The sequence below is a fragment of the Apium graveolens genome, chromosome 7 (genome assembly GCF_009905375.1).
Source record: "Apium graveolens cultivar Ventura chromosome 7, ASM990537v1, whole genome shotgun sequence".
Classification (NCBI taxonomy): Eukaryota; Viridiplantae; Streptophyta; class Magnoliopsida; order Apiales; family Apiaceae; genus Apium; species Apium graveolens.
The window spans coordinates 261,774,509-261,798,875 of record NC_133653.1 but is presented as its reverse complement, the minus strand read 5'-3'; the positions used below and the strand labels follow the sequence as shown (position 1 = coordinate 261,798,875).

General features: G+C 32.4%; 2 protein-coding genes across 2 annotated transcripts; both read left to right on the top strand.

Annotated features, from left to right (window-relative positions):
* The first annotated feature begins 407 nt into the window (after positions 1-407).
* On the top strand, positions 408-5,734 carry LOC141674828 (transcriptional corepressor SEUSS-like). Its single transcript, XM_074481531.1, has 8 exons — positions 408-473; positions 561-609; positions 895-1,109; positions 1,196-1,264; positions 1,380-1,477; positions 2,923-3,016; positions 3,563-3,632; positions 5,423-5,734. Exons 1-8 carry the CDS (start codon positions 408-410, stop codon positions 5,470-5,472), a joined length of 711 nt encoding a protein of 236 aa, XP_074337632.1. The 3' UTR covers positions 5,473-5,734.
* A 7,789-nt stretch (positions 5,735-13,523) lies between these two features.
* LOC141674827 (transcriptional corepressor SEUSS-like) lies at positions 13,524-18,733 on the top strand. The gene is made up of 8 exons (XM_074481530.1): positions 13,524-13,589; positions 13,677-13,725; positions 14,011-14,225; positions 14,312-14,380; positions 14,496-14,593; positions 16,030-16,123; positions 16,670-16,739; positions 18,530-18,733. Exons 1-8 carry the CDS (start codon positions 13,524-13,526, stop codon positions 18,577-18,579), a joined length of 711 nt encoding a protein of 236 aa, XP_074337631.1. The 3' UTR covers positions 18,580-18,733.
* The last annotated feature ends 5,634 nt before the right edge of the window (positions 18,734-24,367 follow it).

Below are 24,367 nucleotides of genomic sequence, written 5' to 3'. Positions count from 1 at the left end.
ACTCATTGTATTCATGATTTTATTTATTACAGGCTAGCATAGCGTCCCAGAGGGAAGTTGTTTCAGATTTTTTTGCACCCAGTGCCAAAAGGAGATGGTGCTTCTCACGATGCAAGAATCGCCCTAAACAGGCTGCTCCTTTTGCTCAGGTTGGTGCTATTAAATTTTACCTGTATATTAATTAAAGTAAAAATGGTAAAAGAAATTAAGAATTGTTATACATAACATTCGATGTTGACTGGACAACATTTTAGATTATTTGATAAATTTTGTTGCAAGTATATTTTTCAATATTCTTCTTGTGTGACTAGTTCATCTTAAAAAGGCACTCTCTGGCATATATATTTATTGACTAGTTATTCTTAAAAAAGCCTCTGGAAAATCTATATTGCTAATTATATTTTACCATGATTGTTGGAGTGGAGTTCAAATGTTTACAATCCTGGACTCTTAAAATAGCTAGAATACGACATGTAATGAGTCTCACTACAGTTCTAACTAGGCGATCCTGTGTTGTTTATGTCTTTTGTCTTAATACATTGTTTTTACTTCATTAACAGAGGGCGTGGCAGTGTCAAGTATGCAAGCACAAGCCAGGTTGTGGTTATGGTATGTCATCTAATTTATTTCTCTGTTGTTTCAGATCTTTTTTCTTTTGTCCTGTGTTTCGACTTTTTATTCTTTGAGATGTTAAATTGGAAGATTCTACCTATATTTTGTTATATTATTCTATGATATATTAGTGTATCTAGAAGTTTATAACAGATTATTAGATGCTATCAGTTTTATGAATAGCCTGTTTTCCATTTGTATTTCATTTCTTGTTTACAAATTATTATAAACCTTAGCTCATTTTTTTCCAGCTACGTAATTTTTTTATTTGTGTACTTTCAGAAGTTACAGCTGAAACGCTGCCTGCACTATCCAAAATTGGTTTTGAAACTGGTATCCTGAAAGAGTTTTTCAGCTTTGACATGCCTAGCGAACACCAGACATTGTCTGGTGAAATTGTTGTTCATTCCTACAATGCAACGGTGGAGGCTGTGTATCAAAATTTGCGTGTAGTTCACGATGGTCAGCTTTGCGTTGTTTTTACTCCAGATCTTAAGGTTAGGCTTACAAATCTGATGGTAATATAATTTGTGGCAAGATTTTGCTGCAGTCAGGCTAAAACTTTTACAATTTAATGGGCTAGATCTCGTCGTGGGACTTTTGTATTCGCAATATTGAGCAATTTATATCTGGAAATACCTTGCTACCTCAGGTAATATACTATACTGACCGTACTTAATAACATCGTGCCTCAAAGTATATTGTTTTATGAGTGCACAATATATTTTTATATAATAAAAAAGGAAACTCTATTTTATCCTTTCCAGGTTGACAAGCTTCGGTTTTTGTCCTGCGAATATAAGCATGCTGCTGAAAATGATTCATCCTACTTGCAATCTAGTACATTGAAAAGATATTCTGATGCGTAAGTATTCTTCATATTTCCTACAGTCATCATTGTATAGTTAGCTCAATCTACTTTATAGTGGCCATTCAGCCATCTTGGTCTTCTATGTTAATTATCAATAATTGTTATATATACATATATAATTGGATGTGAATTTAGGTACACAATCCAAATAAAGCAGAAATTTGGTCTATGCACCGAGCTTTTTTATTCTGTTACAATTGATTTTTTTTTTTCTGTTTGTATAGTTTCATGTGAGGCAGTGTTACTTTCCAAGTCAACGTAATGTATGAATCACTAGTTACATTCACCATCCCAAAACTCCTGATCATTATAATATGATCTTCCCAGCTGGTTCTTATAAGTTGTGTCTTAACATTTATGAATCGGAGTACAGGGATGAACACTCAGATCCAAAACTCCAGATTAATATTCCTAGATGGCTTATATATAATGTGTCCTAATGTTTATGAACCGCAGTGTAGGAATGAATAATTTTTTCTTTACGATCTGAACTTGTTCGAATCTTGTATTTCAATCTCTGTAATTACAGCCAACAGGATTGTGTATGTTACTCGGACTCTTCATCTTACCTTCAAGTACCCGTGTCGGACACTCGACACTCGGACACGGACACTCGGATTAGGACACTTATTTTAAAATAAAAAAATGTATATTTTTCAAAATATGTCGAGTCCGATTCTATTAAATTAGTAATAACATAGAGCTATGATGTGACTATTAACCACCTTAACTTTAGTTGAACACCTGAAGTACTCAACCTAAACAAAGAAACACCTCAAGATATATAAATCGTTTATTTCTGGCGGGCATGGAAACTCCCCCCAGCCCCCGCCTCCCCCCCCCAAAGGAAAAAAGAAGATCCACCTTTGAGCAAAGAACACAGTATCATTATGTCACCTGGAATTAGATGGATTACATCCTTAGCTCCATTCTAAGGTTGATATGTAGTCAATAAGATCGTGCTATAAATGTTTAGTGCAATTTTTTCACAAAGTGACCGGACTTGCGAATTAGTGTAATAGTGTGGCCTTTATATAAGCCAATACATAACATACATATCTTTTCTCCTAAAAGCACTACAACTGTAATCCAAAAATTTTCTAAAGATTTGGTCAACAACAATCAATTATTAAAATATATATTTGAATTAAATGACGTATCATAATTCTAACAAGTGTGTTTTATATGGATGATGGCTTGTAAGAAAGGGACTCCATCATCATGAGAGCAGGACCTTACAATCTCTGACTACTTTGTCCAACCAAATGTTCTTTTCTGTAATCTTTGGTTTCACCGAGAAGTACAAAGCTCTATTCTTTCATGCTAACTAAAGTCCATCACAGGTGTCATGTATTTAAATACAGGAACAGTTGATGAAATCCATTTGCATGTATAGAAGAATTTCACACCAAACACTTTATCTGCCCTCAAATTTTCAGGTTAGCAGAAGAAGCTTACAAATTTGAAAGCGCCTTGAACTTGCCTCAAGTTACTGATGTAGGCTTTACAAGAAGATACGTGCGATATATGGAGGTATTATGATTTTTGGGATAATTAAGTTTTTACAAGAACTTTTTCTTTTTGCAGCTTATTTAACAAAAATACTTTTTTTTGTACAAATAGTCTTTATATTTGTTTTCTGAAAACCCTCAATTATTTATCTGATCAAATCAATCTCGGCTCTTTATCTGAATTTATAAATGCATCAAATGAACAGACTGCAAAACTGGTGATGCTTTGAAGTACTATGTTCAGTTTACTTTAAAATATATAATCTATTCCAGTTTGTTTGCAATACTTCACTTTTGAAATCATGTTAATTTTTCTGCAGCACTTTGCATTAAAAAAGTTTTATACGTTATAACTTGTGTGTTTATAACATAGTGGGTACCTAAATGTTATTGTGATATTATCAAATAAATACAAAAAAATACCTCCGTAGGCTAAAGATTAAACTAAGAAACAACTGGCAAGGTCTTCTTAGTATGTATTGCTAAATTGTTGCAAACATGTTGATGGTGAATTGGAGGAATGTATTTACATAATTGTTAATCCTTGTTATCTTTCTCCATTGTATAGATGTCAGAAGTGGTCAACTTAAGGTGGGACTTGATTGATCACAATCGTGCAGCAGGGATAAATTCAAGAAGTAAGTTTAATTCATTATTTATTTTTCTTTATCTTTTGTTACCTTGCTTTTGAGCTTTCTTCTTCAGGTTTTGTTTTAAGCCTTCAAATTCTATTTATAATGAAAAACTGGACATATTTATCACGGAACCAAACTAATTCCTTAATCTGATTCAGTAGCTAGACGATAACTGTTGCAAGTCCGTTGTTCTATATTTGTGCCTATTGAGTATTGACATAGTTGACTGGGATGCACATGTGTATGGATCTGTAGATGGACTAATCCTTAGAGGTTTATTGGTTAAGGTTTTAATAATATTCAAAAAATAATCAAGGCAGGTTGTTTATCACAACCATTCCTTAGGAATTAATATATTATATTAAGTGAAGAAACTAAGCATTCATCTACGAAGGTCTGTCTTGCTTGCAAATTTTTTCTGAAGCTATTTGTGTACGACACACACATGGTCACATGCTCACAACCAACATTTACCATAATCTGTAACTACTTTAAACAAATGACGTACGAATAATATTTTAATCAGTGATATGTATATGAAAGATGTGTCAAGTTTTCACAAATAGAGCTAAACTTATTGATTTAATTTTTTTATAAAAATGATGTAGGACAACTCTAGTTATGATGGATTTATAAACTAAAAATGATAACGATGATACAATTTAGGCGGATGAACATCATAACAGCCGTTATTGCAAGGGTTTCCGAACAACAAAATGGAGAAGAGACCCAATTTAGGATTCAAAGATATTCGAGTAATCAAGTCTTATATAATATACCCTTGTGCTTAAATAGGGAAGAAAAAACCTAATAAAAGAATTATGGAACAAGGCTTCATGACATTTAGGCTTATTATATGCCCATGGGCACACCGCGGAAAAACCGTATTATATAACCTACTACATTTTGATAAACTACTGGCCCACATCTGAAACAAATAAATAAATACACTTATTTCTTTACTATATATTATCAAACTTTATGCTGATAAAAATTAAAGTTACGTGTTTGTCAGGCTTGATGGATATATGCTTATTTTTTTATTTGTAAAAGTTTGAAAATTGTAATATGAATTTATACCTCTTTTTTCATGCTCAGTTCACTGATACAGTTTATTAGACAAGTTTCCGAGAAGTCATTTTTAGCCAATGCTGGCTATTGATATGCCTTCCTAGAAACTATATGCGGTAACAGGTTTCCTCAACTATTATTTAGACTTCCGTTACAGACCATATTGATTTTCCTTTAGAAACATTGTCTAAGGATTTTTTTTCACAAATAAATATGTACATATGTAGTTATGCTAGATATTAATTAGATATCGGAGATATTAATAGGATTATTTTGGATATATGTCAAGTTGGACTTTTCAAAGTTTAAATTCCATGAAATATGCTCTTATTAAATATTAAAGTAAAAATAAGTGTGGAAAAAGATTTCTAATATATTTTGGAGTTCTAGCTCGAATTCTCTATACTTGAGGCATGTTGGTTTGTTGTGTACTTCCTAGCAACCCTAATGATTTTTGTATTAATTTCAATAGGTGCTCTGAAGTTGCATTTGAATCATAATAATAAGAATATTATATTACTTAAGTAATGAAAAGGAAAATAAATAATAATCAGATTATCAGAGGGTTATTTCAAATAAAAATTGATAAATATTGGAGAAATGTTATGATCGGTAGCTATACTGGTAGGCGCACAATGAAAAGAGAAGTAAAAAGGAGAAGGCATCTTGTTACTTCACCCTGTTTTTGGTCAATGACTTTCACATCTGTTCTTGTGTTTCAGCTAGTCCGGCCATACTTGGTAGTTCGAGCAGTGAAGATGGGGAGGCCTAATATGCACACAGAGTGGAGTAGCCCACTGGTCTAGAAGATAACCGTAAATTTAGCACCAAATTGGGGCATAACTTGTGCATGTTCTTCATCTCGGATTCCATCATACTCAGCAATTTGACTTGGTGTTTATGTTAAAAAACATCAAAGTACTTTTTAATAGTTTTTTCCCCTGTTCCCCTATTCCTATGTGAAAGCATCTTCTGTTCAGCTGGAGGTTCAATATAAAGACGATATTTGTTTTTTGTGGTTACAGTGGTTTGTATTTTTGCATCATATAGCTTGCCTGTTTTTGTGATTTAATTTTAATCCTTTTTACATCATGCTGCTACTAATCATGACCTAGCTAAGCATAATATTTCAAAAACTACTAGCACCAAAAGTGATATAAATGAAGCCGAAGGTTCTGAGTTCACTTATAATATGTTCTGTGGCTGCTGTGCTGCACATTTTGGTATGCATATTAAAGCATGTTCTTTGCTTATATGCATTTTAACGCTCGTTCTTTGGTTTGTGCTTTCCTACAAATTTCTTTTGTTGTACTTTTCCACGGATATATACAGTAGCTAAGGGGATATATGTAGGCGGTGCCAATAGAACGATGACATGTTTTTTTGCGCCATCATGGCATTTCCGGCGTGTTTGTTATTCTGAATTGGAACTCAGAAAGCAGCTCAAAAAATAAAGAAGGGGATGGAAACACTTAATTAAGTCAGCGAAGGGAATATTTCAAAATCATTCATGTTATCATTATTTAACGTAAACATGTGTTCTCACAATAAATTTCGTCCATTTCGAAAGGAACGGGTAATTTATAAAAAATTTTTACCACGCAAAAGCTAAAAAATTGTTAGGCATTTATATTTCATCAGTATGTGGTGTTTTTTTAAATTCTCGGTTTTACTCCTAGATTCAGGAGTTCAGTTCTCTCGTGGCTACGAAAGTGTGAAAGAAGGCTAGACACAGATGTGCTAGAAGAACCCACACGTACTCCTTACTCTTCCTTGTAAGCATTACCACACATTGTTTACGGAGTGGGATTCTGATGTTTCTCCAGACATGGCGGTACTGAATTCCCAAATCTCAGTAAAGCATTTTGGATTTGGTGGCGCCTTTCATTCTTTAGAGGATCGGAATCTAGTGCAGTTGAGTCCAGGTGATGGTTGTGGTGATTTTCTAATTCTAGTTCAGTGTGTAATATTACAATGTAGTTTATTTGATATCAATCTGGAACCTACCATAGAAGTTAAAGAGAGATTAGTAGATATGTTGAAGTTTTACCCGGTTAAAATATCTCTGAGCCGACACATCATTTCTTTGGAAGCAGGACAACTTAGAAGAAGGGTTGATTTTCTTTTGATTATGTGTACTTTGAATGTTTATAATCAATATAATATGTATCATCTGCAGGTGCAGGAGAGAGCATTAGGTGAGATTATTCATTCTGAACAAATGTAATCAAGTTATTGCTGGGATTAAGCTGTAGCTCGACGAAGTCCAAGGCAGTGGGTAGATAGCAGATATGGATTCATAACTCTTCCTTAGTGGCTAACTCTCCCCTTTTTAGGTCCTGGATCGCCCTCTCCTATGAGATTTTCTAATCCCAATGATCTCGAGATGAGGTGGCCGAGTCCGGTTTACCTTGTCTGCATTGACATTGCCTTCTTTCTTGTATCTTGTAGACTGCTCAGCCTAAGGCTAAAAGATAAAATGTGCTATAAAAGAAGAAAGTCAATTACCGGGTGAACCATATGGCCCCCAAAAGAACCCCCGTAATCACTTCAACCTGGACAGATAAACACTTTAAGTCGCTATCTATCCGAAGAACCTAGGTGCCCTACCTATTTATTTCGGCTACAGAATGAGAGTTGGGTGGTTGGTGTGTCACTGGGTCGGTGGGGAAACCCCTAGAAGGGGGGACCACCCGCCAAATCCACATCAGAAACTTAGCAAATACAAGTATTGGACACTACTAGTTGCTGGATTCACAATTTTAAAAACCAGATGCAGAGGATTGTTTTTTACTTTTTTATTTTTGAACAAGGCAAATGAAAACATGTATTTTATTGATTAATAATTAGTATTACATTTAATCTTATAGTCAAAATTAACAATAATATCCAACATAACCACTTCCTTTTTTTTCTGTATTGTTTGCTTCTCTTTGTTTGAACAATAAGCTTTTTCATTTTTCTTATTTTTGTCAAATATTCAGATTCTATTAAAGAAAAATTCGGTATCAAATTATTTTACACACATCGTGGACCTAGTAAACCTAGTAAAAACATTTTGGATACGGCGAAAACCAGGTAATACAGCTACTCTTCTGTCTTCCATGTCTGCTCAACCCATGATCATGAACCTCTATATATATCATGTTATATCAGGGTGACAGGGCCTAAAGGTTTTGAAGAGATGGATGATAACAATGAGGAAATTATGGGAGGAGGCTTATCACTTGTCGCACCGAAGCATAACAACTCGGCTTCTCCCCTGATCTGTATGTATATCTTTTCTATGATTGTCATTTAGGATTACTTGTTTATATATTAGTGATGTGGCTCAAATGCCATAATCAAGGGTTTGATTTTTTTTAAACATGTTAAGTGTTAGATATAAGGTTTGATTGAGATGGGTTTTTGATTAGTGACCGATTTAACACATTTGTTTGATTGATACCACTCAGATGAGTACTATTTGCTAGGGTTCTGAACAATATCTTCAAAAAACAATCTCACACAACTCAAATGATATAACTTTAGTATAAATAGACCGTAATAACTTGTTGACTCCATTATATAATAAAATTAAACAAAACTTGAAGAAGATAATATAATTATATGTTATCCTAATAAAATAAATAATGTAAATGTTGGGTTTTCACAACCTTTTATATTGCTTCCAAATAGGTTCCTAGGCCTTCTAAGTAGATATCTAGGTCTGCTACATGTATTCACCAATATATCTATCTATACTATACAATTATAGGCATGACACCCTCTATTTGGTAGTTGGTTGGTTGTTTGGTATAGTTGTTTGGTACGGTAAATAACAACCGTCAGATCTAAAGACATATAGATGGGAACCGTTGGATATAATAATAAAATAATATTATATTAATATTTAAACTGTTCTCATAGGGTTCGAATTCCGTCAACAGCGTATTAAATTTAAGCTTTATATCTTTATTTTTAACAATTTCTACAGGTTCAAGGTTCAAGGTTCGAGTCCCGTAAATAACATATTATATATTATATTATTTATTTTTAGTCAAGTCTCAAATTATCATAAAACATATATTATTATAACGTATTATGTTCTTCAATTTATATTTCAACTATTGAAAATTTATATTAATATATCAATAATTTTAAGATAAAACATATTATTAAAAATTACTCTAGTGTTAAAAGCAATCTGTGCATCGCACGGGTTAGAGACTAGTATATATATAAGAGTTACTCTAATAGAAACCAATTTTGGAATAGAAACTAGAAATCAAATAATATTTTATTTTAAATTATTTTGAAATATATCACAAATGGTATGCAAATCGATCATTGAGAGATGAAGAAAAATACAGTGAAGTCGGATTTTAAAACAAATTACCGTTTGACGTGAAAAATCAAATTAAAAATGGAGAAAAAAGGCTGAGATTGTGTGTGGCAGGGTGTAGATTAGTTGGGTGTGGTGCTTTTAGGGGGCCATTAGGTTAGATTGATCTAATGGCTTAGATTAGTTTCTAATTTCTATTTTAAGTTTAGCTTCTAATTGATCATTTGCCTATTATATATATGTGTGTGCTTACACTTATAAAATAACACTGATTTCCGATTGGTAACCCATGAACTCCCTAAAATGATACGACCAAGTTTTTTTGGAGTGAATATCACACGTGCGTGTAATAACCTCACACAGAACATATAATGTAATTTCTATATCAATAATTATAATCTTTTGGATCCTATATATAATAATATTAGCACTTCCTTATCAAATAATACAAATTTTTTCTAATATCGTAATCTGGTAATATTATAATAAAATAGATAATTTGTTTTAGAAAACTTCTAAATATTAGGCTCGCAGAGTCTTTTGTTTTGCTTCCAAATAGTTTCAAGAATTTTAGAAATATGTCTAGTATTAGTAGGAGTATACAGATGCTTTTGTTTTGCTTCCAAATAGTTTCAAGAATTTTAGAAATATGTCTAGTACTAGTAGGAGTATACGAGTCTATTGTTTTGCTTCCAAATAGTTTCTTCGAGACTTTACACATATGTCTAGTACTAGTAGGAGTATATTTATTACATATTTTGACGAATAAATGTGTCGACACTTACAAAATGAGGCGCATCTTGATGGAAAAGCTATGGACTCCCCAAAATGATACGACCAAGTTTTATGGGGTGAATATCATATATGACCATGTTAGTAATCTTTCGAACTAAAAAATGCAACCAAGGAGAAATTTATCAATAAACCATTTTTTAGCAATATCATTGACTTTATTGGTATAGGACATATGAAATACATGTAGCTTAACTTGTTTATTGCATAACCCCAAGATAATTTATCTTCAATCATCCATGGTGGATATACATAGTTTCTACCACTATATGTCTCTTTGAAAGAATACTTTGGTTGAGGAACATGACAATTAAATATTATGTCTAACAATAATATTGTGAGTACTTGATTGTTTTGTACATGGTACAAAAAACACTTCATTCCTTGAACTGATTACTTTAATATTTATCCTCTTCATATCATGCTTAACTATATGTGCAATATGGATAAAATACTTTATAAGAAACATCTACTTTTATTTTTAGTTTTCTTGTGGTCTCAATCCCCAATCCTTAACTTCTTATTTGTTGAGGTCTAAGTATAGGATTCTTGCTTAGCAAAATTAAATCCACGGGAGAAGAATTTATGATTATCCCTCCTAAACCCGAGCCTGTCGCTTAAATGCGGTTACCTTGGTTCACGTGGTTTGCAGGCTATTACGTGAACCCGTAGGGTTTATCCAGTGCGCACCCGAAGGGTAGCGACTGCGGGTTACCTAAGATAAAAAAATAAAAATAAATTATAGGATGCTTGATAAGTGCTTGAAAAATTTTCGAATAACTTAATTTCGGCTAACAATAAGGTTTTTGGCAGGGTTGGAAAATATATTTTGTGAAGGTAACAACTTTTTCGGGAGAGGTAGTTACATGGGAATAAAGGTGAGGTAACTGTCAGCGAAGTAATGGATTCACCATTGATTATGTAGCAAAAATAGTGGCTCTGATACCAATTGACGGGGATGCTGATTTATAGAAAATATGATTTATGATATTAAAACTTTCGCAAGGTTTTTTTCCATTTAAATCAATATTTTTTCTTAAAAATAAAATTTTAAAGAATTACAATAATAAAAAGCTCCAAATTGAATTTGAATAAATTAATTTAACTTTTACTTCAAAAGATGATTTTTAAAATCACAAGATGATAAGTAGCACCCCTGCCAACCGGTCCCGAGATGTTCACTGGCAGCTCTACTCAACTTATATTTGTAAATCACCTTTTTGTTGATTCTTAATTTTATATGAAACTTGTTGACAACTGTTTTTTATAGAAAACGACAATGTTGTGGATGAAAATATTAAAAGTTTTACATTTTACCTTTTTTGCGAATAAAGTTAGCGGGTGATTGAGAATGTGTTAACTCTGGTAGTTGTTTAATATTGAAGATTTTTATCATTTAATTGTGGTAGCTTGTTAGTATCAAGAACTATAAATTGATTAAAAGTATTTTTTTTAATAATTATGATTAGAATCAAGGATTTCATATATAAAATGAAATGTAATCTTAATAATTTTTAGACTTTGATCAACTCTTTAAATTAAATTTTTCGCTAAAATGAATTGTTATCCAAACAATGTTCGTTGTGCATTAGAAAAATCCTTGGTTTAGTTGTTCAGCACCTGTTTTCACGCGAACCTTCTTTTTTGTTATTTTTTCCATGTTCAATTTTTAATCCTTTTTTGGCATTTAATAGCATAGACTTTGAAAACATAACTACATAAAATTCTAATACTGTTTAGGATACAGTTATATCTTTTACCTCTCACCAACTTTTAAATAATAAATTGACAAAGCAAGATGACCTCAAAATAATACCTAATAATACTGCATCCTCAATTGCACAAAAGTTAGTGTTCCTTTTTTTATTCCCTTCATTTCTACTCTTCCGCACAACAAAGTGAGTCGATTTTTCTGTGGCCATGTCTTCAAAATGTCTTTGGTGAGTAATGTTTCACTTTGTTTTATGTTCTTTTTGATATTCGATGACTTATTTCTCTGAATGGTGCCTGTTTGTTTATGTGACACCATAGAATTACGTTGAAATGTAAAGACTAGATCGTTTCTAAATTTCTACATATACAATTTTTTGATTTCAATCTTTTTATGTTTAGTCCTGAATTGATTATAATCTAAAAATACCTAATTGGTAGCATTTGTTTCGTTCATAAGCGCTGTACGAAAATTGTTAATCCACCCTTGGCTACCAATATCCAAATTATGTTTCTTTATAAATTTATCTAGATCTATATAGAATATATATGGTAAAATGTTTAAAAGGAACAAGTTAATATGGTTTGAGCATGTAGTCGACAATTGACATATATTACTTATATGATTATTGTTAAAATGCAATTAAATTGCTCCAAAAATTTAACTGTCATGTAAATATATAATATTACAAAAACATAGCAAAAATAATTTTAACCCTGTGATTTGACAGGATTTTGCCCTCTTGATATATGAAAAACAATGAGATTAAGAAGGTAGTACGTTGAGGGAAATAATTAACGTGCCTATGTTGTTTTTGATGAATAATTACGAATCTTGTTTTTCGAATTTCTTGCCGAATTATTTTGTCTTATTGATTATTTTCTTACGAAAATATATAAAGTAACCTCTCTTTATCTTTGTAGTTTTTGCATATATGTGTATTAATTTAATAATAATAGCAATAATAATAATAATAATAACAATTTTAATTTATTTGTATTATTATATTAATATTAATATTTACTGCTACAGGTGTGATGCAAGAATCATTTCGTGGTTATTAGGGCTAGAATTCAATATATAGTAGTGACAACCTCCTTACTAGTTACTAGTTTATCATGTATATTTTTATAGACATTTAATACGAACTACCAAAATATCAGTAACTGCAAAAATCTAACTCAAAATATAAGGTTTAGCTTGTTCTTTCAAGCTTGATCGGAGAATTCCCTTTTTAATGTTCAGAGTTGGATACTAACATTATTAAGGTATCTGGTATTTACTTGGAGAAAGATTCTGAGCAGTATGAATGTTTTGTAAGCATATACATGTTTTGGAGTACCAAATCAGTATTGCTAATCTGAAACTCCAGGCTGGAAGATTAATTTGTGTATGTTTTCTTTTCAGCACATCAAGCGCCCTGTGTTCTGGATGCCAGAATTTGATGGGAAAAGGTTTAAACAATGGACCCCTCAATTTTGTTCCAGGAAATTGTGCGAAGCGGTTGATCCAGTATCACCAGTTGCATCTTAGTGCTAATGTAAAACTTCTTTTTTTTGAGTTGGTCTTCATCAGCATAGGTCATATTTACTCATTGTATTCATGATTTTATTTATTACAGGCTAGCATAGCGTCCCAGAGGGAAGTTGTTTCAGATTTTTTTGCACCCAGTGCCAAAAGGAGATGGTGCTTCTCACGATGCAAGAATCGCCCTAAACAGGCTGCTCCTTTTGCTCAGGTTGGTGCTATTAAATTTTACCTGTATATTAATTAAAGTAAAAATGGTAAAAGAAATTAAGAATTGTTATACATAACATTCGATGTTGACTGGACAACATTTTAGATTATTTGATAAATTTTGTTGCAAGTATATTTTTCAATATTCTTCTTGTGTGACTAGTTCATCTTAAAAAGGCACTCTCTGGCATATATATTTATTGACTAGTTATTCTTAAAAAAGCCTCTGGAAAATCTATATTGCTAATTATATTTTACCATGATTGTTGGAGTGGAGTTCAAATGTTTACAATCCTGGACTCTTAAAATAGCTAGAATACGACATGTAATGAGTCTCACTACAGTTCTAACTAGGCGATCCTGTGTTGTTTATGTCTTTTGTCTTAATACATTGTTTTTACTTCATTAACAGAGGGCGTGGCAGTGTCAAGTATGCAAGCACAAGCCAGGTTGTGGTTATGGTATGTCATCTAATTTATTTCTCTGCTGTTTCAGATCTTTTTTCTTTTGTCCTGTGTTTCGACTTTTTATTCTTTGAGATGTTAAATTGGAAGATTCTACCTATATTTTGTTATATTATTCTATGATATATTAGTGTATCTAGAAGTTTATAACAGATTATTAGATGCTATCAGTTTTATGAATAGCCTGTTTTCCATTTGTATTTCATTTCTTGTTTACAAATTATTATAAACCTTAGCTCATTTTTTTCCAGCTACGTAATTTTTTTATTTGTGTACTTTCAGAAGTTACAGCTGAAACGCTGCCTGCACTATCCAAAATTGGTTTTGAAACTGGTATCCTGAAAGAGTTTTTCAGCTTTGACATGCCTAGCGAACACCAGACATTGTCTGGTGAAATTGTTGTTCATTCCTACAATGCAACGGTGGAGGCTGTGTATCAAAATTTGCGTGTAGTTCACGATGGTCAGCTTTGCGTTGTTTTTACTCCAGATCTTAAGGTTAGGCTTACAAATCTGATGGTAATATAATTTGTGGCAAGATTTTGCTGCAGTCAGGCTAAAACTTTTACAATTTAATGGGCTAGATCTCGTCGTGGGACTTTTGTATTCGCAATATTGAGCAATTTATATCTGGAAATACCTTGCTACCTCAGGTAATATACTATACTGACCGTACTTAATAACATCGTGCCTCAAAGTATATTGTTTTATGAGTGCACAATATATTTTTATATAATAAAAAAGGAAACTCTATTTTATCCTTTCCAGGTTGACAAGCTTCGGTTTTTGTCCTGCGAATATAAGCATGCTGCTGAAAATGATTCATCCTACTTGCAATCTAGTACATTGAAAAGATATTCTGATGCGTAAGTATTCTTCATATTTCCTACAGTCATCATTGTATAGTTAGCTCAATCTACTTTATAGTGGCCATTCAGCCATCTTGGTCTTCTATGTTAATTATCAATAATTGTTATATATACATATATAATTGGATGTGAATTTAGGTACACAATCCAAATAAAGCAGAAATTTGGTCTATGCACCGAGCTTTTTTATTCTGTTACAATTGATTTTTTTTTTTTCTGTTTGTATAGTTTCATGTGAGGCAGTGTTACTTTCCAAGTCAACGTAATGTATGAATCACTAGTTACATTCACCATCCCAAAACTCCTGATCATTATAATATGATCTTCCCAGCTGGTTCTTATAAGTTGTGTCTTAACATTTATGAATCGGAGTACAGGGATGAACACTCAGATCCAAAACTCCAGATTAATATTCCTAGATGGCTTATATATAATGTGTCCTAATGTTTATGAACCGCAGTGTAGGAATGAATAATTTTTTCTTTACGATCTGAACTTGTTCGAATCTTGTATTTCAATTACAGCCAACAGGATTGTGTATGTTACTCGGACTCTTCATCTTACCTTCAAGTACCCGTGTCGGACACTCGACACTCGGACACGGACACTCGGATTAGGACACTTATTTTAAAATAAAAAAATGTATATTTTTCAAAATATGTCGAGTCCGATTCTATTAAATTAGTAATAACATAGAGCTATGATGTGACTATTAACCACCTTAACTTTAGTTGAACACCTGAAGTACTCAACCTAAACAAAGAAACACCTCAAGATATATAAATCGTTTATTTCTGGCGGGCATGGAAACTCCCCCCAGCCCCCGCCTCCCCCCCCAAAGGAAAAAAGAAGATCCACCTTTGAGCAAAGAACACAGTATCATTATGTCACCTGGAATTAGATGGATTACATCCTTAGCTCCATTCTAAGGTTGATATGTAGTCAATAAGATCGTGCTATAAATGTTTAGTGCAATTTTTTCACAAAGTGACCGGACTTGCGAATTAGTGTAATAATGTGGCCTTTATATAAGCCAATACATAACATACATATCTTTTCTCCTAAAAGCACTACAACTGTAATCCAAAAATTTTCTAAAGATTTGGTCAACAGCAATCAATTATTAAAATATATATTTGAATTAAATGACGTATCATAATTCTAACAAGTGTGTTTTATATGGATGATGGCTTGTAAGAAAGGGACTCCATCATCATGAGAGCAGGACCTTACAATCTCTGACTACTTTGTCCAACCAAATATTCTTTTCTGTAATCTTTGGTTTCACCGAGAAGTACAAAGCTCTATTCTTTCATGCTAACTAAAGTCCATCACAGGTGTCATGTATTTAAATACAGGAACAGTTGATGAAATCCATTTGCATGTATAGAAGAATTTCACACCAAACACTTTATCTGCCCTCAAATTTTCAGGTTAGCAGAAGAAGCTTACAAATTTGAAAGCGCCTTGAACTTGCCTCAAGTTACTGATGTAGGCTTTACAAGAAGATACGTGCGATATATGGAGGTATTATGATTTTTGGGATAATTAAGTTTTTACAAGAACTTTTTCTTTTTGCAGCTTATTTAACAAAAATACTTTTTTTTGTACAAATAGTCTTTATATTTGTTTTCTGAAAACCCTCAATTATTTATCTGATCAAATCAATCTCGGCTCTTTATCTGAATTTATAAATGCATCAAATGAACAGACTGCAAAACTGGTGATGCTTTGAAGTACTGTGTTCAGTTTACTTTAAAATATATAATCTATTCCAGTTTGTTTGCAATACTTCACTTTTGAAATCATGTTAATTTTTCTGCAGCACTTTGCATTAAAAAAGTTTTATACGTTATAACTTGTGTGTTTATAACATAGTGGGTACCTAAATGTTATTGTGGTATTATCAAATAAATACAAAAAAATACCTCCGTAGGCTAAAGATTAAACTAAGAAACAACTGGCAAGGTCTTCTTAGTATGTATTGCTAAATTGTTGCAAACATGTTGATGGTGAATTGGAGGAATGTATTTACATAATTGTTAATCCTTGTTATCTTTCTCCATTGTATAGATGTCAGAAGTGGTCAACTTAAGGTGGGACTTGATTGATAACAATCGTGCAGCAGGGATAAATTCAAGAAGTAAGTTTAATTCATTATTTATTTTTCTTTATCTTTTGTTACCTTGCTTTTGAGCTTTCTTCTTCAGGTTTTGTTTTAAGCCTTCAAATTCTATTTATAATGAAAAACTAGACATATTTATCACGGAACCAAACTAATTCCTTAATCTGATTCAGTAGCTAGACGATAACTGTTGCAAGTCCGTTGTTCTATATTTGTGCCTATTGAGTATTGACATAGTTGACTGGGATGCACATGTGTATGGATCTGTAGATGGACTAATCCTTAGAGGTTTATTGGTTAAGGTTTTAATAATATTCAAAAAATAATCAAAGCAGGTTGTTTATCACAACCATTCCTTAGGAATTAATATATTATATTAAGTGAAGAAACTAAGCATTCATCTACGAAGGTCTGTCCTGCTTGCAAATTTTTTCTGAAGCTATTTGTGTACGACGCACACATGGTCACATGCTCAGAACCAACATTTAACATAATCTGTAACTACTTTAAACAAATGACGTACGGATAATATTTTAATCAGTGATATGTATATGAAAGATGTGTCAAGTTTTCACAAATAGAGCTAAACTTGTTGATTTAATTTTTTTAATAAAATGATGTAGGACAACTCTAGTTATGATGGATTTATAAACTAAAAATGATAACGATGATAAAATTTAGGCGGATGAACAGCATAACAGCCGTTATCGCAAGGGTTTCCGAACAACAAAATGGAGAAGAGACCCAATTTAGGATTCAAAGATATTCGAGTAATCAAGTCTTATATAATATACCCTTGTGCTTACATAGGGAAGAAAAAACCTAATAAAAGAATTATGGAACAAGGCTTCATGACATTTAGGCTTATTATATGCTCATGGGCAAACCGCGGAAAAACCGTATTATATAACCTACTACATTTTGATAAACTACTGGCCCACATCTGAAACAAATAAATAAATACACTTATTTCTTTACTATATATTATCAAACTTTATGCTGATAAAAATTAAAGTTACGTGTTTGTCAGGCTTGATGGATATATGCTTATTTTTTTATTTGTAAAAGTTTGAAAATTGTAATATGAAGTTATACCTCTTTTTTCATGCTCAGTTCACTGATACAGTTTATTAGACAAGTTTCCGAGAAGTCATTTTTAGCCAATGCTGGCTATTGATATGCCTTCCTAGAAACTATATGCGGTAACAGGTTTCCTCAACTATTATTTAGACTTCCGTTACAGACCATATTGATTTTCCTTTAGAAACATTGTCTAAGGATTTTTTTTCACAAATAAATATGTACATATGTAGTTATGCTAGATATTAATTAGATATCGGAGATATTAATAGGATTATTTTGGATATATGTCAAGTTGGACTTTTCAAAGTTTAAATTCCATGAAATATGCTCTTATTAAATATTAAAGTAAAAATAAGTGTGGAAAAAGATTTCTAATGTATTTTGGAGTTCTAGCTCGAATTCTCTATACTTGAGGCATGTTGGTTTGTTGTGTACTTCCTAGCAACCCTAATGATTTTTGTATTAATTTCAATAGGTGCTCTGAAGTTGCATTTGAATCATAATAATAAGAATATTATATTACTTAAGTAATGAAAAGGAAAATAAATAATAATCAGATTATCAGAGGGTTATTTCAAATAAAAATTGATAAATATTGGAGAAATGTTATGATCGGTAGCTATACTGGTAGGCGCACAATGAAAAGAGAAGTAAAAAGGAGAAGGCATCTTGTTACTTCACCCTGTTTTTGGTCAATGACTTTCACATCTGTTCTTGTGTTTCAGCTAGTCCGGCCATACTTGGTAGTTCGAGCAGTGAAGATGGGGAGGCCTAATATGCACACAGAGTGGAGTAGCCCACTGGTCTAGAAGATAACCGTAAATTTAGCACCAAATTGGGGCATAACTTGTGCATGTTCTTCATCTCGGATTCCATCATACTCAGCAATTTGACTTGGTGTTTATGTTAAAAAACATCAAAGTACTTTTTAATAGTTTTTCCCCTGTTCCCCTATTCCTATGTGAAAGCATCTTCTGTTTAGCTGGAGGTTCAATATAAAGACGATATTTGTTTTTTGTGGTTACAGTGGTTTGTATTTTTGCATCATATAGCTTGCCTGTTTTTGTGATTTAATTTTAATCCTTTTTACATCATGCTGCTACTAATCATGACCTAGCTAAGCATAATATTTCAAAAACTACTAGCACCAAAAGTGATATAAATGAAGCCGAAGGTTCTGAGTTCACTTATAATATGTTCTGTGGCTGCTGTGCTGCACATTTTGGTATGCATATTAAAGCCTGTTCTTTGCTTATATGCATTTTGACGCTCGTTCTTTGGTTTGTGCTTTCCTACAAATTTCTTTTGTTGTACTTTTCCACGGATATATACAGTAGCTAAGGGGATATATGTAGGCGGTGCCAATAGAACGATGACATGTTTTTTTGCGCCATCATGGCATTTCCGGCGTGTTTGTTATTCTGAATTGGAACTCAGAAAGCAGCTCAAAAAATAAAGAAGGGGATGGAAACACTTAATTAAGTCAGCGAAGGGAATATTTCAAAATCATTCATGTTATCATTATTTAACGTAAACATGTGTTCTCACAATAAATTTCGTCCATTTCGAAAGGAACGGGTAATTTATAAAAAATTTTTACCACGCAAAAGCTAAAAAATTGTTAGGCATTTATATTTCATCAGTATGTGGTGTTTTTTTAAATTCTCGGTTTTACTCCTAGATTCAGGAGTTCAGTTCTCTCGTGGCTACGAACGTGTGAAAGAAGGCTAGACACAGATGTGCTAGAAGAACCCACACGTACTCCTTACTCTTCCTTGTAAGCATTACCACACATTGTTTACGGAGTGGGATTCTCATGTTTCTCCAGACATGGCGGTACTGAATTCCCAAATCTCAGTAAAGCATTTTGGATTTGGTGGCGCCTTTCATTCTTTAGAGGATCGGAATCTAGTGCAGTTGAGTCCAGGTGATGGTTGTGGTGATTTTCTAATTCTAGTTCAGTGTGTAATATTACAATGTAGTTTATTTGATATCAATCTGGAACCTACCATAGAAGTTAAAGAGAGATTAGTAGATATGTTGAAGTTTTACCCGGTTAAAATATCTCTGAGCCGACACATCATTTCTTTGGAAGCAGGACAACTTAGAAGAAGGGTTGATTTTCTTTTGATTATGTGTACTTTGAATGTTTATAATCAATATAATATGTATCATCTGCAGGTGCAGGAGAGAGCATTAGGTGAGATTATTCATTCTGAACAAATGTAATCAAGTTATTGCTGGGATTAAGCTGTAGCTCGACGAAGTCCAAGGCAGTGGGTAGATAGCAGATATGGATTCATAACTCTTCCTTAGTGGCTAACTCTCCCCTTTTTAGGTCCTGGATCGCCCTCTCCTATGAGATTTTCTAATCCCAATGATCTCGAGATGAGGTGGCCGAGTCCGGTTTACCTTGTCTGCATTGACATTGCCTTCTTTCTTGTATCTTGTAGACTGCTCAGCCTAAGGCTAAAAGATAAAATGTGCTATAAAAGAAGAAAGTCAATTACCGGGTGAACCATATGGCCCCCAAAAGAACCCCCGTAATCACTTCAACCTGGACAGATAAACACTTTAAGTCGCTATCTATCCGAAGAACCTAGGTGCCCTACCTATTTATTTCGGCTACAGAATGAGAGTTGGGTGGTTGGTGTGTCACTGGGTCGGTGGGGAAACCCCTAGAAGGGGGGACCACCCGCCAAATCCACATCAGAAACTTAGCAAATACAAGTATTGGACACTACTAGTTGCTGGATTCACAATTTTAAAAACCAGATGCAGAGGATTGTTTTTTACTTTTTTATTTTTGAACAAAGCAAATGAAAACATGTATTTTATTGATTAATAATTAGTATTACATTTAATCTTATAGTCAAAATTAACAATAATATCCAACATAACCACTTCCTTTTTTTTCTGTATTGTTTGCTTCTCTTTGTTTGAACAATAAGCTTGTTCATTTTTCTTATTTTTGTCAAATATTCAGATTCTATTAAAGAAAAATTCGGTATCAAATTATTTTACACACATCGTGGACCTAGTAAACCTAGTAAAAACATTTTGGATACGGCGAAAACCACGTAATACAGCTACTCTTCTGTCTTCCATGTCTGCTCAACCCATGATCATGAACCTCTATATATATCATGTTATATCAGGGTGACAGGGCCTAAAGGTTTTGAAGAGATGGATGATAACAATGAGGAAATTATGGGAGGAGGCTTATCACTTGTCGCACCGAAGCATAACAACTCGGCTTCTCCCCTGATCTGTATGTATATCTTTTCTATGATTGTCATTTAGGATTACTTGTTTATATATTAGTGATGTGGCTCAAATGCCATAATCAAGGGTTTGAGTTTTTTTTAAGCATGTTAAGTGTTAGATATAAGGTTTGATTGAGATGGGTTTTTGATTAGTGACCGATTTAACACATTTGTTTGATTGATACCACTCAGATGAGTACTATTTGCTAGGGTTCTGAACAATATCTTCAAAAAACAATCTCACACAACTCAAATGATATAACTTTAGTATAAATAGACCGTAATAACTTGTTGACTCCATTATATAATAAAATTAAACAAAACTTGAAGAAGATAATATAATTATATGTTATCCTAATAAAATAAATAATGTAAATGTTGGGTTTTCACAACCTTTTATATTGCTTCCAAATAGGTTCCTAGGCCTTCTAAGTAGATATCTAGCTCTGCTACATGTATTCACCAATATATCTATCTATACTATACAATTATAGGCAGGACACCCTCTATTTGGTAGTTGGTTGGTTGTTTGGTATAGTTGTTTGGTACGGTAAATAACAACCGTCAGATCTAAAGACATATAGATGGGAACCGTTGGATATAATAATAAAATAATATTATATTAATATTTAAACTGTTCTCATAGGGTTCGAATTCCGTCAACAGCGTATTAAATTTAAGCTTTATATCTTTATTTTTAACAATTTCTACAGGTTCAAGGTTCAAGGTTCGAGTCCCGTAAATAACATATTATATATTATATTATTTATTTTTAGTCAAGTCTCAAATTATCATAAAACATATATTATTATAACGTATTATGTTCTTCAATTTATTTTTCAACTATTGAAAATTTATATTAATATATCAATAATTTTAAGATAAAACATATTATTAAAAATTACTCGAGTGTTAAAAGCAATCTGTGCATCGCACGGGTTAGAGACTAGTATATATATAAGAGTTACTCTAATAGAAACCAATTTTGGAATAGAAACTAGAAATCAAATAATATTTTATTTTAAATTATTTTGAAATATATCACAAATGGTATGCAAATCGATCATTGAGAGATGAAGAAAAATACAGTGAAGTCGGATTTTAAAACAAATTACCGTTTGACGTGAAAAATCAAATTAAAAATGGAGAAAAAAGGCTGAGATTGTGTGTGGCAGGGTGTAGATTAGTTGGGTGTGGTGCTTTTAGGGGGCCATTAGGTTAGATTGATCTAATGGCTTAGATTAGTTTCTAATTTCTATTTTAAGTTTAGCTTCTAATTGATCATTTGCCTATTATATATATGTGTGTGCTTACACTTATAAAATAACACTGATTTCCGATTGGTAACCCATGAACTCCCTAAAATGATACGACCAAGTTTTTTTGGAGTGAATATCACACGTGCGTGTAATAACCTCACACAGAACATATAATGTAATTTCTATATCAATAATTATAATCTTTTGGATCCTATATATAATAATATTAGCACTTCCTTATCAAATAATACAAATTTTTTCTAATATCGTAATCTGGTAATATTATAATAAAATAGATAATTTGTTTTAGAAAACTTCTAAATATTAGGCTCGCAGAGTCTTTTGTTTTGCTTCCAAATAGTTTCAAGAATTTTAGAAATATGTCTAGTATTAGTAGGAGTATACAGATGCTTTTGTTTTGCTTCCAAATAGTTTCAAGAATTTTAGAAATATGTCTAGTACTAGTAGGAGTATACGAGTCTATTGTTTTGCTTCCAAATAGTTTCTTCGAGACTTTACATATATGTCTAGTACTAGTAGGAGTATATTTATTACATATTTTGACGAATAAATGTGTCGACACTTACAAAATGAGGCGCATCTTGATGGAAAAGCTATGGACTCCCCAAAATGATACGACCAAGTTTTATGGGGTGAATATCATATATGACCATGTTAGTAATCTTTCGAACTAAAAAATGCAACCAAGGAGAAATTTATCAATAAACCATTTTTTAGCAATATCATTGACTTTATTGGTATAGGACATATGAAATACATGTAGCTTAACTTGTTTATTGCATAACCCCAAGATAATTTATCTTCAATCATCCATGGTGGATATACATAGTTTCTACCACTATATGTCTCTTTGAAAGAATATTTTGGTTGAGGAACATGACAATTAAATATTATGTCTAACAATAATATTGTGAGTACTTGATTGTTTTGTACATGGTACAAAAAACACTTCATTCCTTGAACTGATTACTTTAATATTTATCCTCTTCATATCATGCTTAACTATATGTGCAATATGGATAAAATACTTTATAAGAAACATCTACTTTTATTTTTAGTTTTCTTGTGGTCTCAATCCCCAATTCTTAACTTCTTATTTGTTGAGGTCTAAGTATAGGATTCTTGCTTAGCAAAAATAAATCCACGGGAGAAGAATTTATGATTATCCCTCCTAAACCCGAGCCTGTCGCTTAAATGCGGTTACCTTGGTTCACGTGGTTTGCAGGCTATTACGTGAACCCGTAGGGTTTATCCAGTGCGCACCCGAAGGGTAGCGACTGCGGGTTACCTAAGATAAAAAATAAAAATAAATTATAGGATGCTTGATAAGTGCTTGAAAAATTTTCGAATAACTTAATTTCGGCTGACAATAAGGTTTTTGGCAGGGTTGGAAAATATATTTTGGGAAGGTAACAACTTTTTCGGGAGAGGTAGTTACATGGGAATAAAGGTGAGGTAACTGTCAGCGAAGTAATGGATTCACCATTGATTATGTAGCAAAAATAGTGGCTCTGATACCAATTGACGGGGATGCTGATTTATAGAAAATATGATTTATGATATTAAAACTTTCGCAAGGTTTTTTTCCATTTAAATCAATATTTTTTCTTAAAAATAAAATTTTATAGAATTACAATAATAAAAAGCTCCAAATTGAATTTGAATAAATTAATTTAACTTTTACTTCAAAAGATGATTTTTAAAATCACAAGATGATAAGTAGCACCCTTGCCAACCGGTCCCGAGATGTTCACTGGCAGCTCTACTCAACTTATATTTGTAAATCACCTTTTTGTTGATTCTTAATTTTATATGAAACTTGTTGACAACTTTTTTTTAAGGAAAACGACAATGTTGTGGATGAAAATATTAAAAGTTTTACTTTTTACCTTTTTTGCGAATAAAGTTAGCGGGTGATTGAGAATGTGTTAACTCTGATAGTTGTTTAATATTGAAGATTTTTATCATTTAATTGTGGTAGCTTGTTAGTATCAAGAACTACAAATTGATTTAAAGT

Excerpts from the sequence above, each read along its gene's own strand:
- LOC141674828 (XM_074481531.1), top strand. The coding sequence starts at position 408 with ATGATTGTTGGAGTGGAGTTCAAATGTTTACAATCCTGGACTCTTAAA. Across the intron at positions 610-894 it reads CAAGCCAGGTTGTGGTTATG|AAGTTACAGCTGAAACGCTG; the intron begins GTATGTCATCTA and ends GTGTACTTTCAG. Across the intron at positions 1,265-1,379 it reads GAAATACCTTGCTACCTCAG|GTTGACAAGCTTCGGTTTTT; the intron begins GTAATATACTAT and ends TATCCTTTCCAG.
- LOC141674827 (XM_074481530.1), top strand. The coding sequence starts at position 13,524 with ATGATTGTTGGAGTGGAGTTCAAATGTTTACAATCCTGGACTCTTAAA. Across the intron at positions 14,594-16,029 it reads TTGAAAAGATATTCTGATGC|GTTAGCAGAAGAAGCTTACA; the intron begins GTAAGTATTCTT and ends TCAAATTTTCAG. Across the intron at positions 16,124-16,669 it reads GATACGTGCGATATATGGAG|ATGTCAGAAGTGGTCAACTT; the intron begins GTATTATGATTT and ends TCCATTGTATAG.